This window comes from Telmatherina bonti, assembly GCF_933228915.1.
Source record: "Telmatherina bonti genome assembly, chromosome: 7".
Lineage (NCBI taxonomy): Eukaryota > Metazoa > Chordata > Actinopteri > Atheriniformes > Telmatherinidae > Telmatherina > Telmatherina bonti.
In genome coordinates, this window is record NC_136625.1 from 22,442,122 (window position 1) to 22,455,619 (window position 13,498).

The following is a 13,498-nucleotide window of genomic DNA, read 5'->3' on the forward strand; positions in this document are numbered from 1 at the left end:
AGTGAATTACTGTGTATAGCATATGGGGATGCAGCTGCTTGGGATGATTTATGTAACACTTTGATGAGTTTGAGGTGTTAATTTTACCTCTGAATTCTCCAGATCTCAATTAAATCCAGCATGTGCTAGAAAAACAAGCCTGACTGATGGATGAACCATCTTGAAACCATAGACCGTATATGAAAGATGGACGGAGCCTCCGGCGGTTAAAAGTGAAGCCTATGCGGAGGTGTATAAAACTGCAGTTCCCCCTTCATCCACTAGGGGCTGGCTCCAAAACAGACCAAATCCCCATACACTCCCATGTTAAAAAGACCAACTTCACAGCAGAAATAAACATGTTTACAGCCTGGTTCAGAAATCCATTTTAGGTTTAATAGGTCAGGATTACCTTCATGACAACTGTGGGGGGAGTGAATTTTTTTCAAACTCGCCCATATAAAAGTAATTTAATCTTGACGTTCGGCATATTTAGGGGCGTGTCCTTTTGATTGACAGGTACCCGGTCTCCTACTTCAAGTCAGAAGAACGTAGAACAGCCGCGGTTTTTAGCAGTAGTTAACAACGTGACTTAGTGTTAGCCCGCTTACCCATGTTAACTGGTTAGCTCCTGTTATCTCCAGGTTAGCTCGGTTAGCTCTTAGCTACAGAAAGTTCGGAGTTAGGTCGATGTCAATCATCCACCATGACGCTCACAGCCCCCCTCTCAGCACTACCTCTTTGCCCATATATGTATTTTCCGGGTGAGACAACGCGCATGCCTCTGCCAAGATGGCGATGGTAGGAACCGCCCACCGAGCTTCAATTCAGCTCCGTGGCGTCACGGAGGCTACGTCCATCTCTTTATATACAGTCTATGCTTGAAACTTACAAATCTGCTACTCACAGCCTGGTATGAGATACCAGAGGTCTAACACTGTTAGAATTTTATGGGTCATAATTGTTTTGGTGAAGTAAAAGAACAGGGGATCTCGTGATTATTTGGCAGGTGGTTATAAGGTTATAGCTCATTAGTATATAAACCCCTTCTTTAAGTATTTAGTTTTTTTTTTTTAACACATATTGTTAATGAGGAAAACAATTTGAATATGAGCCAGAGTTTATGATGGTGGTATAATACTCAGCATTTTTGGTTTGCCTGCCCGCCTGTCTGTCTCTCTGATAAAACTAAAAATTTACGAATGGATTTTGATTAAAAAAAAAAAAAAAATCAGGAAATGTCCAAAATGGAATAAGAAACAAGTGACTACGTTTTGAGGCTAGCCGTTCCAGCTTCTAACTCAAGAGATAATTCCCAAAATCATTGTAGAAAAAAAAAATCTTGGTGTCTAAGGATACATTTTCATGGTCAAAGATTGTGAATAAGATGTGTCTTGTATTCTGGTAATGAAAACAGATATATATTAGCTTTGGGTATATAGTGTTGGCATAAATGGGTGGGCTGTTGGACATTATGTTTTACCCCCTAGTTGCCTCAACCATATTCAGAAACTCTCCTATATATTCTAATTCTTCCTCCCCAACCTCGGTTAGGTAAGCCCCACAGTTGTCATCTCTCATGTGTTTTTTCAGGGATGTTATCATTATGGATGGATGGATGCACTGTGATTTCCACCAGAAGCAGCACTTTCAGTGTCACTAAATGACCAATTGCCACTCATTTGAGGAGAAAGATGTGTGCAAAAAGTAAACATTATGACATTACATAGATTTTTGGATTAACATGTCTATGACCCGCCTCCTCAATAATGCTATAACTGGTGCTTGCTTGTACTTCTTCAGATTTGCACAGTTCTCCTCACTTTCCTGTAGAAATTATCTCAGTTTTTAGTAGATGTGCTTGCAAACAGTTTCTTTGCCTCTGACATAAAAAAAAAAAAAATCTGTTAAAAAATCAGGGCTGAACTAAAATAGATACCTGTGTTGCGAGAAGTAAACTGACAGATGCACATACAGAAGCTGGTCATATGGGAGGTAAACTGGTTACAGATAATAGCTCATTTAACCCACTGGGTCCCACCTGCTGCTTCCCCAGGAGGCCGTGCTCCAGATGGCCAGTCATTGCTTTCACAGGTCCTGTGTAAGAAACACTAACAGAACCCGTTTGTACTCCTAGTGGGAGTTTGCTGATGCTGGTGGTGGATTTGAGTGTGCTTACTGTATACTGTAGTGTGTGGGTGCATGAAAACTTGTTTGTCAACACATAAAACTTAAAACGAAAGTTGGAACTCACTGTTCATGTGAAATATAGTTTCTATTTTTTTTTCTCAGGGTTTTTATGATAAAAGGAAGGTCATTTACAAAATAGCAGTGTCTAACACATCCTACAGTGTATTGCTATATGATGCTACTGTTCATATTCACAGTCTGTAGATGCTCATTGATGTGGGTCATTTCATTTAGGAAAAGATACCACAGCCGCACTGTCTGTTTTTGTTGAAGTGACATCCAAATTCAACTTTATTGTCATATGCACAGCAAGAAAACAGGTTTCCCTTTGCGATAAACAGGGAATGAAGGCATTGAGTGATTATAAAGCCATGCCACAGACATCATCTCAGGATACCAACCTGCTTGACACCAGGGAAGAGGGATTGCTCCATTCCCACTGAGTCAGCAGTGATCCTACAGCACCACCAGGTGAGGACAACACTACTGAAGGTGAAGGCCTGTGGAGTATCAGTTCATGCTGAAGGCATGTATCGACCAGCTGGCAGGGATGTTCACCAGGCTGTTAAACCTCTTGGTCTGCTGTCCCAACATATCTGAAGTCTGTGGAATGCATGAATAACTACTGCCCAGTGACACTAAGGCCCATATTCATACTTTGAAAAACAGGTATTGTCTCACATTAAATCCATTGTTCTTTCTGATCTGGATAAACATCAGTTTGCCTACCGGGAAAAGCTTTTTACAGAGGCTGCAAAAAAAAACTGCCCTCCATACTGCCTTGGCATGCCTTGAGAAACCAAACAGTTGCTGTATATTATGATGTTATTTGTGGACCCATTTATGCTTGATGCAGAAGATGGATACATAAAACAGATGGACAGTTTCTACCACCTTACAGATGGTTAAGCACATATAATTTGTTTTTTAAAACCCCTTCTGCTATTTTTGGGAGGTTGTAAACAACTTTATAGCTGTGCATAACAACAACCTGACAAAACGCAGAGGTGAACTCTGCACTCCCACTAGTGGATGAACTGACTTAATAACTATGGCAACATAAAAGACGCGTGGAAGTATGAGTGTGACAGCGTTTCAACTAGACATCCTCATTTACGTACGAAAGAGAGCATAAATTCAACACACGCCAGACCTCCATTCCACTTCAGAATTCGCTGCATGTTGACAGCAAACCATAGAAAGTCTGAATTTTTTGGGGGGGGTTTTTTAAGATACAATCACTGTAAAATTTATTTTCTAAATTTTTTTATTTTGATGCTCCAGGAAATTCTCCTTGTAATTTGGACTCTAAGGTATGAAAGGGTTATTTTACTGATGGAATAAACTAAATAAACTATTCAAAATAAAGATAATCAGTGAAATAATTCTACAAATCCCAAACAAGTTGAAAAGGTAACAAAGAAGATGCAGGGCAGGAGCAAAGCAGAGAGAAAAATGGAGATCCAAACTTCCTTCCAACTTTTTTGATGGGTAATGTGAGATTGACAGCCAACAAAGTGGACAAGCTTGAGTTCCTAATAAAGTCTCCAAAATGAAAAAATGGGAGGGGAGAATTATGTGCTTCACCAAATCATGGCTGCATAAACACATCCTAAACTCTAGTGTACTGGTGCAAAGCTTCAAGACATCGCAAGCATATTGCAATGACACAAACAGTGGAAAGCTAAAATAAGGTGGAATTTCAGTGCTTTTTACCCTCTGTTGATAGCATGTCACTGTAAAAGAGATCTACAGAAGGGACATTGAACTGTTAGCTGTCAGTTTTCATCCATTTTATTGACCTGGAGTTTACCTGTGTTATTCTGGTAGTGGTTTATATACAAGCCCATTGTTCAGCAGCAACCTGTCATCACGCAGACTGTTAAAACCTGGTCTAACGAAGCTGAAGATGCTCTGAGAGGCCACAGGTATGAACCATATGGAGAAGAGATCAATGCCATCACTTAGTGTGTGACAGATTATATCAACGTCTGCGTGGACAACACACACACTGGTGAATATATATGGGCCTAATCACAGTGACCATTTACTCAAATACATAAAAATGTATGCAAAAGTGTGTATTCATAGAAATGAAACAAAATTGAGAGCAGTACAAGGGAGGAGGATAGGGGGAGGGAAAAATTAAGGATTTCAACATTTTTTTTACTGTTTTTTTTGTTTTAGTTTTTATTTTATTTAAATATCTTCTTTCCTGTTTTCTCATTTGATGAGAAAGAATATTCCTTGTATGGTGTGTCTGTAAGATTATACATTGGGTTTTTACCTTATTTTATTTATTTATTTAATTATGTGAAAACAACGTATTCCAATGTATCAACCTCTAGATGTTTTCTTTGCACTTTGAACATCCTGGTAATAAAAACAAATCTAAAACCAAATGTTTCACTTTCACAACTGACAAATGGTATTTTGTCGTAAGAAATCAAAAGCGTTTCGTTACTTGTTTTAAATGTCATTTCATTTCATCACAGTTAATATTATGTCTGCCATTAATGTAGCAATTATTGATCTCAGCTCTGAAATTTGAGTCTTATTTAGATTTATTTGGTCTTTTTATCTTCTGACATGCTTTGAGTCTACATGGCAGATAATATAAATTGCATAAACAGTTTACTGTTAAATAGCAGGTGCACAAATGAGTATTAGAGGGAACAAAGGTTAAACAATAAAATTAGAGTTGATGTAAAAGTATTGGAATGAAAAGTTATTTGATTTGTGGTAGGCTGAGTTTTTAAAGATAACCATAATGAAAACTTGGCCACCATTCATCATGTCTTGTGCTGAATAAATTTTGTGCTGAATAAATTTTGTACACAAGTACAGGCTTTTTTTTTTTTAGGAAAAAGAACCACAATAAAGGTTAAAGAAAAAGTAACAAAAAAATAAAAAACAATGAACAAGAAAATATATGAAATAAGAAATTTATATATAATTTATGTTAAATATTTATATATAAATATAATTCTTATATGAAATGTCACAGATGATTCTTCAACATCTAACTTATGTTGCCTGTAAGCATTTTTGATGGATAAGAAGAATTCAGCATTGGAGAAATGGTTGCAATGGTTGTTTAATTTGCTTAATTTTTATTTCATGTTTTCATAAGCTCCACATTTGCATTCGTTTTTGTTACTACTGCCTTATGTGTAATATGTCACTTTGATATCAGTGATCTGAAAGGTGCAGATATGAGGCACTTTGTGAACGATAACTGACAACAGCCATATGAGCACTGATGACACATTCAATGCTTAATTACTGCACTGTCAATTTTAGGGTTTAGAAATTTGGCTGCTCACTGTGGTCAGGGTTGTGTTTTTTGTCATAAGTTCATGGCCTCATTTTGCCCAATTATTTTTACTTTGTGGCTCATTTGCATCCGCCCCCAAATGTTTATAATGCTGCAAATGCAAACTGTCTACTCTGTATTCACTAATTTTTAACCTGCTTAAAGTTGTTGCAAAACCGGTTTGAAATATGGTTAGGCACGACCACACAGCAACTGCTGTTGGTGCTTGTCATTTCAAACTGCAGATTCCTGACTGTTTTGTTGTGTAGCCTGTAGATGAGGCTGCCTTCAGATGTGCATAGCTGCATCTGGCTTTAAATCTTTCCAGCAGGGCAGTGGTTAAAGTGGAGGGAGATGAGCATTCTGACAGCAAAGTCCTCTTTGCTCCTATACAGCTGCTCTGCTTTCCCTCTGCACCTCCATGTTCATACAAGCAGAAAGAGAGTCTGCAGGAGTCGTGATGCCCATCTCAATGAGATATGGGGGGGGAAAAAAAAAAGAGAGGGAGGTGGTGCACAGCAGTGGGAGGATATGCTGCAAGTTGTTGCTAGATAGTCTTGAATGGCACAAAGCAGCCAATCTGGTTAGCTTTTTGATGGATACACAAGCATACAGACAGCACCATGTTTAAGCAGTAGAATCTTGGGCATAAAGGTGCACTTCTGAAATTGTCCCTTAACTTGGACAAGTGTAGCGGGGGGGGGGGGGGGGGGGGGGGGGCAAAAAAAAACAAAAAAAAAAACACAAACAACATTTGCTGATACAGCCAAGTCTTATAGTTCTGATGTTAACATCTGGGCCAAAAGGTCACATTACCAGTTGTAGCAACTACTTCAGAATTTGAATTGTCAAAGCTGGGGTAGGCGATGGTGGGGAGTTACCATGATTGTGAAGTGGTACCTTGTCTCCTTCAGGTTTTTGCCCCTTGCATGGAGCAAGGCTTTACTGCTGCAAAGGTGCTTTTTACAAGATACGTTAAAGATAACTCACTTGTTTTTGGAAATTTGAGCCAAATCAGTTTGGATCCAGGTTTGTTTTAAAGGCCATGGTGGAGGTATGCGGTTGCCAAGTGCTGTTCTAGGCTGCAGCTTCCCCCCCCCCCAATTCTCAGTTCAGGAGAGAAACAGCTGGGGATATCCTTCCTTCAGAGTTTCATCCTAATATGCCATTTATATGCAGGGCGTGGCTCATGTACTGCAGGAGGGAGGAGAGCTTGGAGAAGCTTACAAAACTTAAATTTGGCCCAAACATTTGTTCAGATTTACAGTAAATCTGAGGGATTTAAGTTTAGTTGATTGAAATCAGGAGGAACCACTTCCTACAAGCAATCCAATGGCAGATTCATGCTTGCCCCTCACCCGCTACAGCTCTGGAGCAAACTGGGTCAGCCCCCCCCCCCCCCCCCTTATGAACAAGCTGCAAGTCTTTCTAGTTGTCATTTATCAAATCACTGTCTTCAGATGCCTCAAATTCAGACAAACCAGTTGGGAAACATTTAAGGCTTTATTAAAATTCAGACAGACTTCATTTCTTGAGAAGCTGTGGTATCTTCTGTCAGGATCACTTCACCACTGGAGACTAGAGACTTCTGGCTTGAAGAAACCTTTGCAGCTCTTCCTGCAAGAAGAGTTTACCACAAATCTGGCAACCTGTTGTGCTTCCACTATAATGCAAAGCTAATGCGCCATCCATTGCCTTAATGTAATCAGCATATTGTAAACACTTGCAACTTCAAACTAAACAGATGTAGGGTTGATGTGTTGTAAACCAATCACAAGTGATGTAAACTGGTGGAATTTAAAGTGCACAAAGTGATGTTTTAACTGAGCTACTAGAATTTGCCTTTGATACAAGCAAATCCTGAATTTAGACACCAATGTTAAGCATCAGGAATACATAGTATCCTGCAACAATTATTCCAGAGCAGACATGTCAGTGCCAGCCAAACAGTCAATACTCACGCTGGCGATGGCAGTGTTGCTCACAGGAGTCAATGCTGCTTGGATAACATACAGCAGTGGCACAGTGAATGTATACCTGAAACAAAAATAGTTACATTTGTTGTATGATTGTTTTAAAGATCGTTTAGGAGTTTGAAGCATACAGTTTCTTGTTGAGGAGAGAGACTATCTGGAGCCACAAATGTAAACATCTTGCTGATGAAACGTTTGTAGTGGTTTGGGTACTCCAGGCCAGAAGAGCTGTCCACAGGAACAATTGTGGTAATATATCTGTCATCATAGTAGGGACACCTAAAGCCAAGGACAAGCCAACATTAGAATCAGTAAGACTAATATAAAGTTTCCAGTGATCATATTGTCCATTTATATACCCATTAACCAGAAGGTCCCACTGTGGGAGACTTTGAGGATTTGGGGTTGCAGTAGCCCAGCAGTGTTCCAGAGTCAGGACAATGTTGGGGTCAGACCGCGCCAGGAGATGCACCTCAACATAAACTGGTTCCCTCAATGCCTTTGTTATTGGGTAGTCGGATGGTGTGTAGAATGAGCTGTATGCCACCTCCTCTGCAATGACAGTCCATAAGTTACAGAAGATTATGAGAGGCATAATTTTGTTAGTGTCTCACCTTCAACACATCCTTTTGCTTGGCATTGTCCATTGCCGAGTCGCAGCTCCACTCTTAAAGGCCCTGCGGCAGCAACTGATGCAGGGGGAGGAATAGGATTCACCTCCAAGACAAGAGCCTCAGTAGCTGAGCTTGAGTACTTGCACTGGAACAATAATCTATTGGAAGATTAGAAACAGTTTAAGGATGCATTCAGTTGTAGCACCTGCTCAAACAGCAGATTATACAAGTGGAGACACCTTGCACATGCCACCAAGACCTTTAGCCAGTTTTCAAATTCAAAAGATCAGTGCCATTTCAGCAACATCTTAAAACCAGTTACAGCTGGCAGTCACTTATCAGTAGATTGTGATGATCAAGTAGGGCATCTCAAGAGGCCACACTAATGGCATAGGTGGACACATTTGACAGTTTCAGTAACTTTCATACCCCTCTACAGCTGGCCACATGCAGCCCAGTTGAGTTGGTGTAGAATGTCAAGTGTTTCAGCTTATGACCTCAAGTACAACTGGAGTTCAAAGTGTGCAGAGATAAAAATCATGACTGACAGGACATGTTCATTGAAAGTATGAACTGTTTGCATAGCAGTTGTAGTGAGATACTTCATGGTTTCAGGGGGTCAAGGAAAAAAAAAAAAAAAAAAAAAAAAGCCCCCAGTTTACCAGACTCACTCAAAATGGCTGTCCCTGGTAATTGATCCTCTGGGTCCAAGTCCCACTTCATAGGACGAAGACATGTGGTTTTCATAAACCACATATCCTTCGTCACCCTGTAGGGGAGCATAAGTTAAACATCCACTGGAAGTAGGACTTCAGTCAAAAGACAGCTAGATATACATCAAGAGCCACCCACCTTCAATGTAGTACCACAGGCTGTGACGGGAAACTGAAAGATGGTGAAGGATGACGTACCATCAACTGGGCCACAGACGGCATCATTTCCATCTATTAGGCTGATTGAATTCATGTCGATGGGTGGCAGAGTAGCATCTCTAGCCACAACAATAATAAACTGGCCATCTTTGGTACACTGCACAGTTACTGACAGAGTAGACAGACTGTTACAATGCCGCTAGTAACAGGAGTTATAGCACCAAGTAATCTAGAAGGTATTTCTGTGACACATCACTTCAGTGACATGAAGGGTCATTGGAATGCTAGCTTAAACACAAGTTTCATGTTCAAACCTAGGAGCGACCTTTGTCACTTTACCCTTGGAAATTAGAGCAACATTTTGCCTTTTAAAAAAACAAAAAAAAAAAAAAAAAAACCACACCTCATCTTACATACCTGCTTTCCCATAGTAGCACTGGTACCCGTCAAAGCAGCAGTTGATGTCCTCACACTGCTCAGAAGAGATATCTGGAGTCCCGCACTGGATCTTCTCACTCTCCTCCACATCACATTTGTCAGGAGAAACTGAAAGGACATTCAGCTGTTGCTGAAGAGGAGGAGAAGGCTGGTGTTTCTGCAGAGACTGCACCCAGTTATCCTGGGCCAAAACACCACAAATCAAAACCACACCAAACAGATACTTATAAAGCTCCATTTTGGTGTTTGTAAATCTCTCAGGCCAAAACTGCAGACATAACATGCCTTGTGCAGGGCACAGCTTTTATACTTGAGTGACTGTGAACAGTTTGCCATGAACGCCGCCTCTCATTGTTACGACTCAAATGTGTGACAGCCTTGCAGAGCTAATCAGCAGGGCTCTGACAGGTGGAGCTTATTATCTGCTCATCAGTCTGAAAAGAAGTCACCACACAACTGCTGAGTCAAACCTCAGTTGATTAATTGTTTTTTTCTTATAAAGACTCAAGATGATCTAGAAAAATCTGTGGAGTATTGTGTGAAATTTCTGACACTTGATTCTGTATAGTCTGAGCCTGACTGAGTTTAATTCCCAGAGTGTTTACATAAGACAAATACCTTACTGTGACCACACAGTCATTTGTAAGTGGAAACCTGCTGAATCACACGTCCTCCCACCTCTATTACCTGAATAAAAACTTTGGTTTTTTTCCCATCTTCGGTATGAACAGATGTATGGGCGGTACACCCAGGAGTTGGGTGTCTATGCCAAGGAGGAGGCTGCCCGCCTACGAGATGGAGGGGTACGGAATGGGGGTGGACTGCGGAGGAACGCCAGTGTTCGAAGTCGGGCTGCAGATCTGCTGGAGTACGAGAAAGATCCCTGCGCAAAGTGCCAGTGTAAGTGATGACCCCTTGAGAAGCTCTAAACCTTTTTTAGAGTGTGCTTCCAGGGACAAAATGTGCAAGCAATGTAGTGCTCAGACTTGTCCTGAAGGTCAGTCCCCTGCACTGGTGCGAGTGTGTGTGTGTGTGTGTGTGTGTGTGTGTGTGTGTGTGTGTGTGTGTGTGTGTGTGTGTGTGTGTGTGTGTGAAGCCCTGAAGCAGCATTTTGCAGCAGATTGCAGCGCTCCAGTAGACATTCAAGTTGTGTGAAAACACTGACTTATTAAAGTACAGCAGAGCAGCTACCTGACACAAGGGAGCAGGAAAGGATGTGAACAAGATTAAATGTGACTGATCTGAGGAATGACCTCCAGCCAACAAAGGCTGTCTCAGTGTTAGAAAAGACCCCCTCTGCTGGCTGCTAATGACCCGCTGTGTGTATGTCCGTATGTGTGCTTGTGCTTGAAGATATTTGCTTTGTGTGTATTTTTGCTTGTGTGAGTTGAACTCCGATCTGAACTGTCAGTTTATTTTATGTCCAGTCATCTCAGATAGCTGCAGATAAGGGAGTGGCAAGAGAGTTTCACTTCAGACTGATGTATCCAACAATAATGGAGTGACACACTGCGTAAGTGTGTTTGTGTCTTCCACAACCAAGATATTTTGTCTGGAAAAACATGTTGGAGTTTTAATTTTTCAATGCTGCCAACGGCATAAATGGTATCCCTCTCACCTGCCTCATATTGATTTGGTAAAGAGCTTGAATAAATAAATCTCCAGTTTGCTGCCTGAGAAAGAAAAATTTGTTGATGCATGAATGATGGATTGCAAGGCAAACAATCATTGATCAGTTAATAACAGATGATTGGTCTGCAAAACTCATAATTTAGGCAAGATTTTGCTGAAATTTTTGTAAAATATAAGCACAAACACATAAATTCAGAATATGCCCAGGATGTTAACGCGTCACCAGAGGAGAAAAAGAAAAAAAACTGCCATTATTATGACTACACCTTTAAGTCACAGCAAAATATGCTGCTGGGCACAAAAATAACCCCAGTGAGGAACACAGTTCTCTCATTTTATAAAATAGTCATGAAACAACTTTTTCTTCATTTTTAATATATAAAAGATACACATGGAGGTAGAAGGAGTGGTAGCTAAACCAAATCCCATACATTTTTTAAAGTTATTTTACCTTGGAAGTTTAATTTAGGTGTGTCATTTTGTCCTTGTGGCCCTCAAGGACCGACTTTTGACACCCTTTATTAAGATGTTTAAATTCGGTATGTTTATACCAATGAGACGGTAACATAATACTTCAGTTAATAGTCAGAAGAAAGATAAATCAAGTGTTTATTTTCACATGTGAACCAGGTTGACTGCTTTCTAAGATCAGTCCCTGTCTTTTTGCCCTTGTGACTACTGTGGTCAGATTAAAGTGTAATAGATTGCTTCGCAGATGAAAGCTACACTATATCAGCTCAGCCTTACTTACTTTCTGTAATGGGAGCCATTTAGAACGATCACTCTCGGATCAGCAGTCGGAGATTTGTGCGCTCCCAGTCTGCAGTGTGAGCTTGTAGATCAAAAGGTGCTGGTATTTTTAGAGATGCTCAGGCTGGCCAGCATTTCTCTTCTTAGATAATATGTACAGAGGGAGGCTTCCTTCAGATTTGGTGGAAGTGGGAGTTTCTGTGTTTTCCTTTCATGTATGTGTGTGGGATCAGCGTCTCTAAATGATGGACTTCAAGTACTGCAAGTGCCTTGCTTCAGAACAGTGACTGAAGCCTTTGAAAAAGACAACCTACACATGCAGCTGAAGGCTCTGCTGCTGGTCGTGATGGAGAGCTAAAAACATGTACTGCCTCAGTGTGTTTACTTTGACTCTCAGAGGGGAACTCTTCAGAGATTTTATTGCTGTTGTGATTCAAGTCTCTGATTCAGCCTCAGAGAGCACCGGACATTTAGTGGCTGTAGATCTCTGAATATATTGTAAGTGGGTGAAAGAGCCCATTAACTTTCAGCATTACTCATGATTAAAGCTTCTTTATGTCTGGTGATGTAATGCAGGACCAGGAGAGGTGGAGAAAATGTCTGGCTTAGGTGCAATCTTTATTAGGGGTCAGGATCAGGAAATACATCCGTGAACGCCACTGAGTCTGCGGATGTGAGTATGAGCCAAGATGCACATGGAGCTGCTGTATGCGGCTTTGCAGGTGCCAGACATTACTTGTCTGTGTAGTGTTATTTTTATGAGGTCCAACATGGGGAAATTTAAGTAAAACAGGGACATTTGGTTATTGTAAAGCCCAAGGTTGTGCTTAGAGATTTGACTGTAATGGTAAAAGTTATTCCAATCAGTGTCCTCCCAGGGAGAGAGACACAAATGCACCCATGCGTGCATGTTTTTATGAAGGAAATGATAACGGAGAAGCTGTGTTTCTCAAGCATCTCTCCTGAGTAATTGTTTAGTGAACCGTGAAGCAGAAATTGCACACTGAAATAAAACATGACAGTTTAATCCGCTCATGGGGATGTATCTTAACAAATATTTTTCTTCTTCTCCATCATGTTTTCCTTGTATGTAACTGGTCTGTCTGCACATGAGCATTTGCCTGTAAACACTATATATATGCATGTGCACATGCTCTACTGGCAGTTTTCATTGCAGCAGGTGGTCTGGCTGCTGGACAGCTTTGCCTGTCATGCACACAGTTGTAAATGTTTCCCACAGGAGATTTAACATCCATTTGTGACTTTACTCTTGCAATAACACATCTTTAAATGCAATTCAAACATTTTTTTTAATATTCGCGTAAAACACATTTCAAATGTGTACTACAGTACAAAGATCTTAAGCCAGCCTCATGTCTGCACGTAATGCCAGGAAACATGAAAATAGTTGCAGTAATTTATTCAACATACACACAAAAGTGAATACAATACAAGGGATGTATGTGTGATTTTTTTTTTTCCCCCAAAGTATTTTATTTATTCTGTTCATTTCGTAGTTTGTCAATCTTTTTTAGTTGTATTGTTTTTTTTTCTTCAAGAAACCTAAAAAAATCTGTTTGTACAATGTGTTAAAAAAAAAAAATGAAAGAAACAAAGAAAGAACAGTTCTGTGTCATTTGGCATACCTCCTTTCTTAAAAAATGGCCCCTTGTCAGCTGCTCTTCATGGAAACGGTTTCTGATGAGATATGGACGAACTGAAGTCAGATGCATC

At 40.3% G+C, this 13,498-nt stretch overlaps 2 protein-coding genes across 2 annotated transcripts in view; one reads left to right on the forward strand and one right to left on the reverse strand.

The window, feature by feature from the left end:
- clcn2a (chloride channel, voltage-sensitive 2a) overlaps positions 1-13,498 on the forward strand; it is a gene marked incomplete at both ends in the record, with an annotated part of 47,102 nt that overhangs the window by 12,302 nt on the left and 21,302 nt on the right. Inside the window, one exon of the mRNA XM_079243410.1 lies at positions 10,114-10,282. Coding sequence (XP_079099536.1) covers positions 10,114-10,282 — 169 coding nt within the window. The remainder of the gene's footprint in view (positions 1-10,113; positions 10,283-13,498) is intronic.
- On the reverse strand, positions 6,999-9,734 carry LOC306758058 (zona pellucida sperm-binding protein 4-like; the record flags this gene model as incomplete). The annotated part of the gene is made up of 9 exons (XM_079243274.1): positions 6,999-7,102; positions 7,447-7,522; positions 7,590-7,737; positions 7,818-8,010; positions 8,073-8,230; positions 8,744-8,841; positions 8,925-9,112; positions 9,362-9,563; positions 9,693-9,734. 9 exons carry the CDS (start codon positions 9,732-9,734, stop codon positions 6,999-7,001), a joined length of 1,209 nt encoding a protein of 402 aa, XP_079099400.1.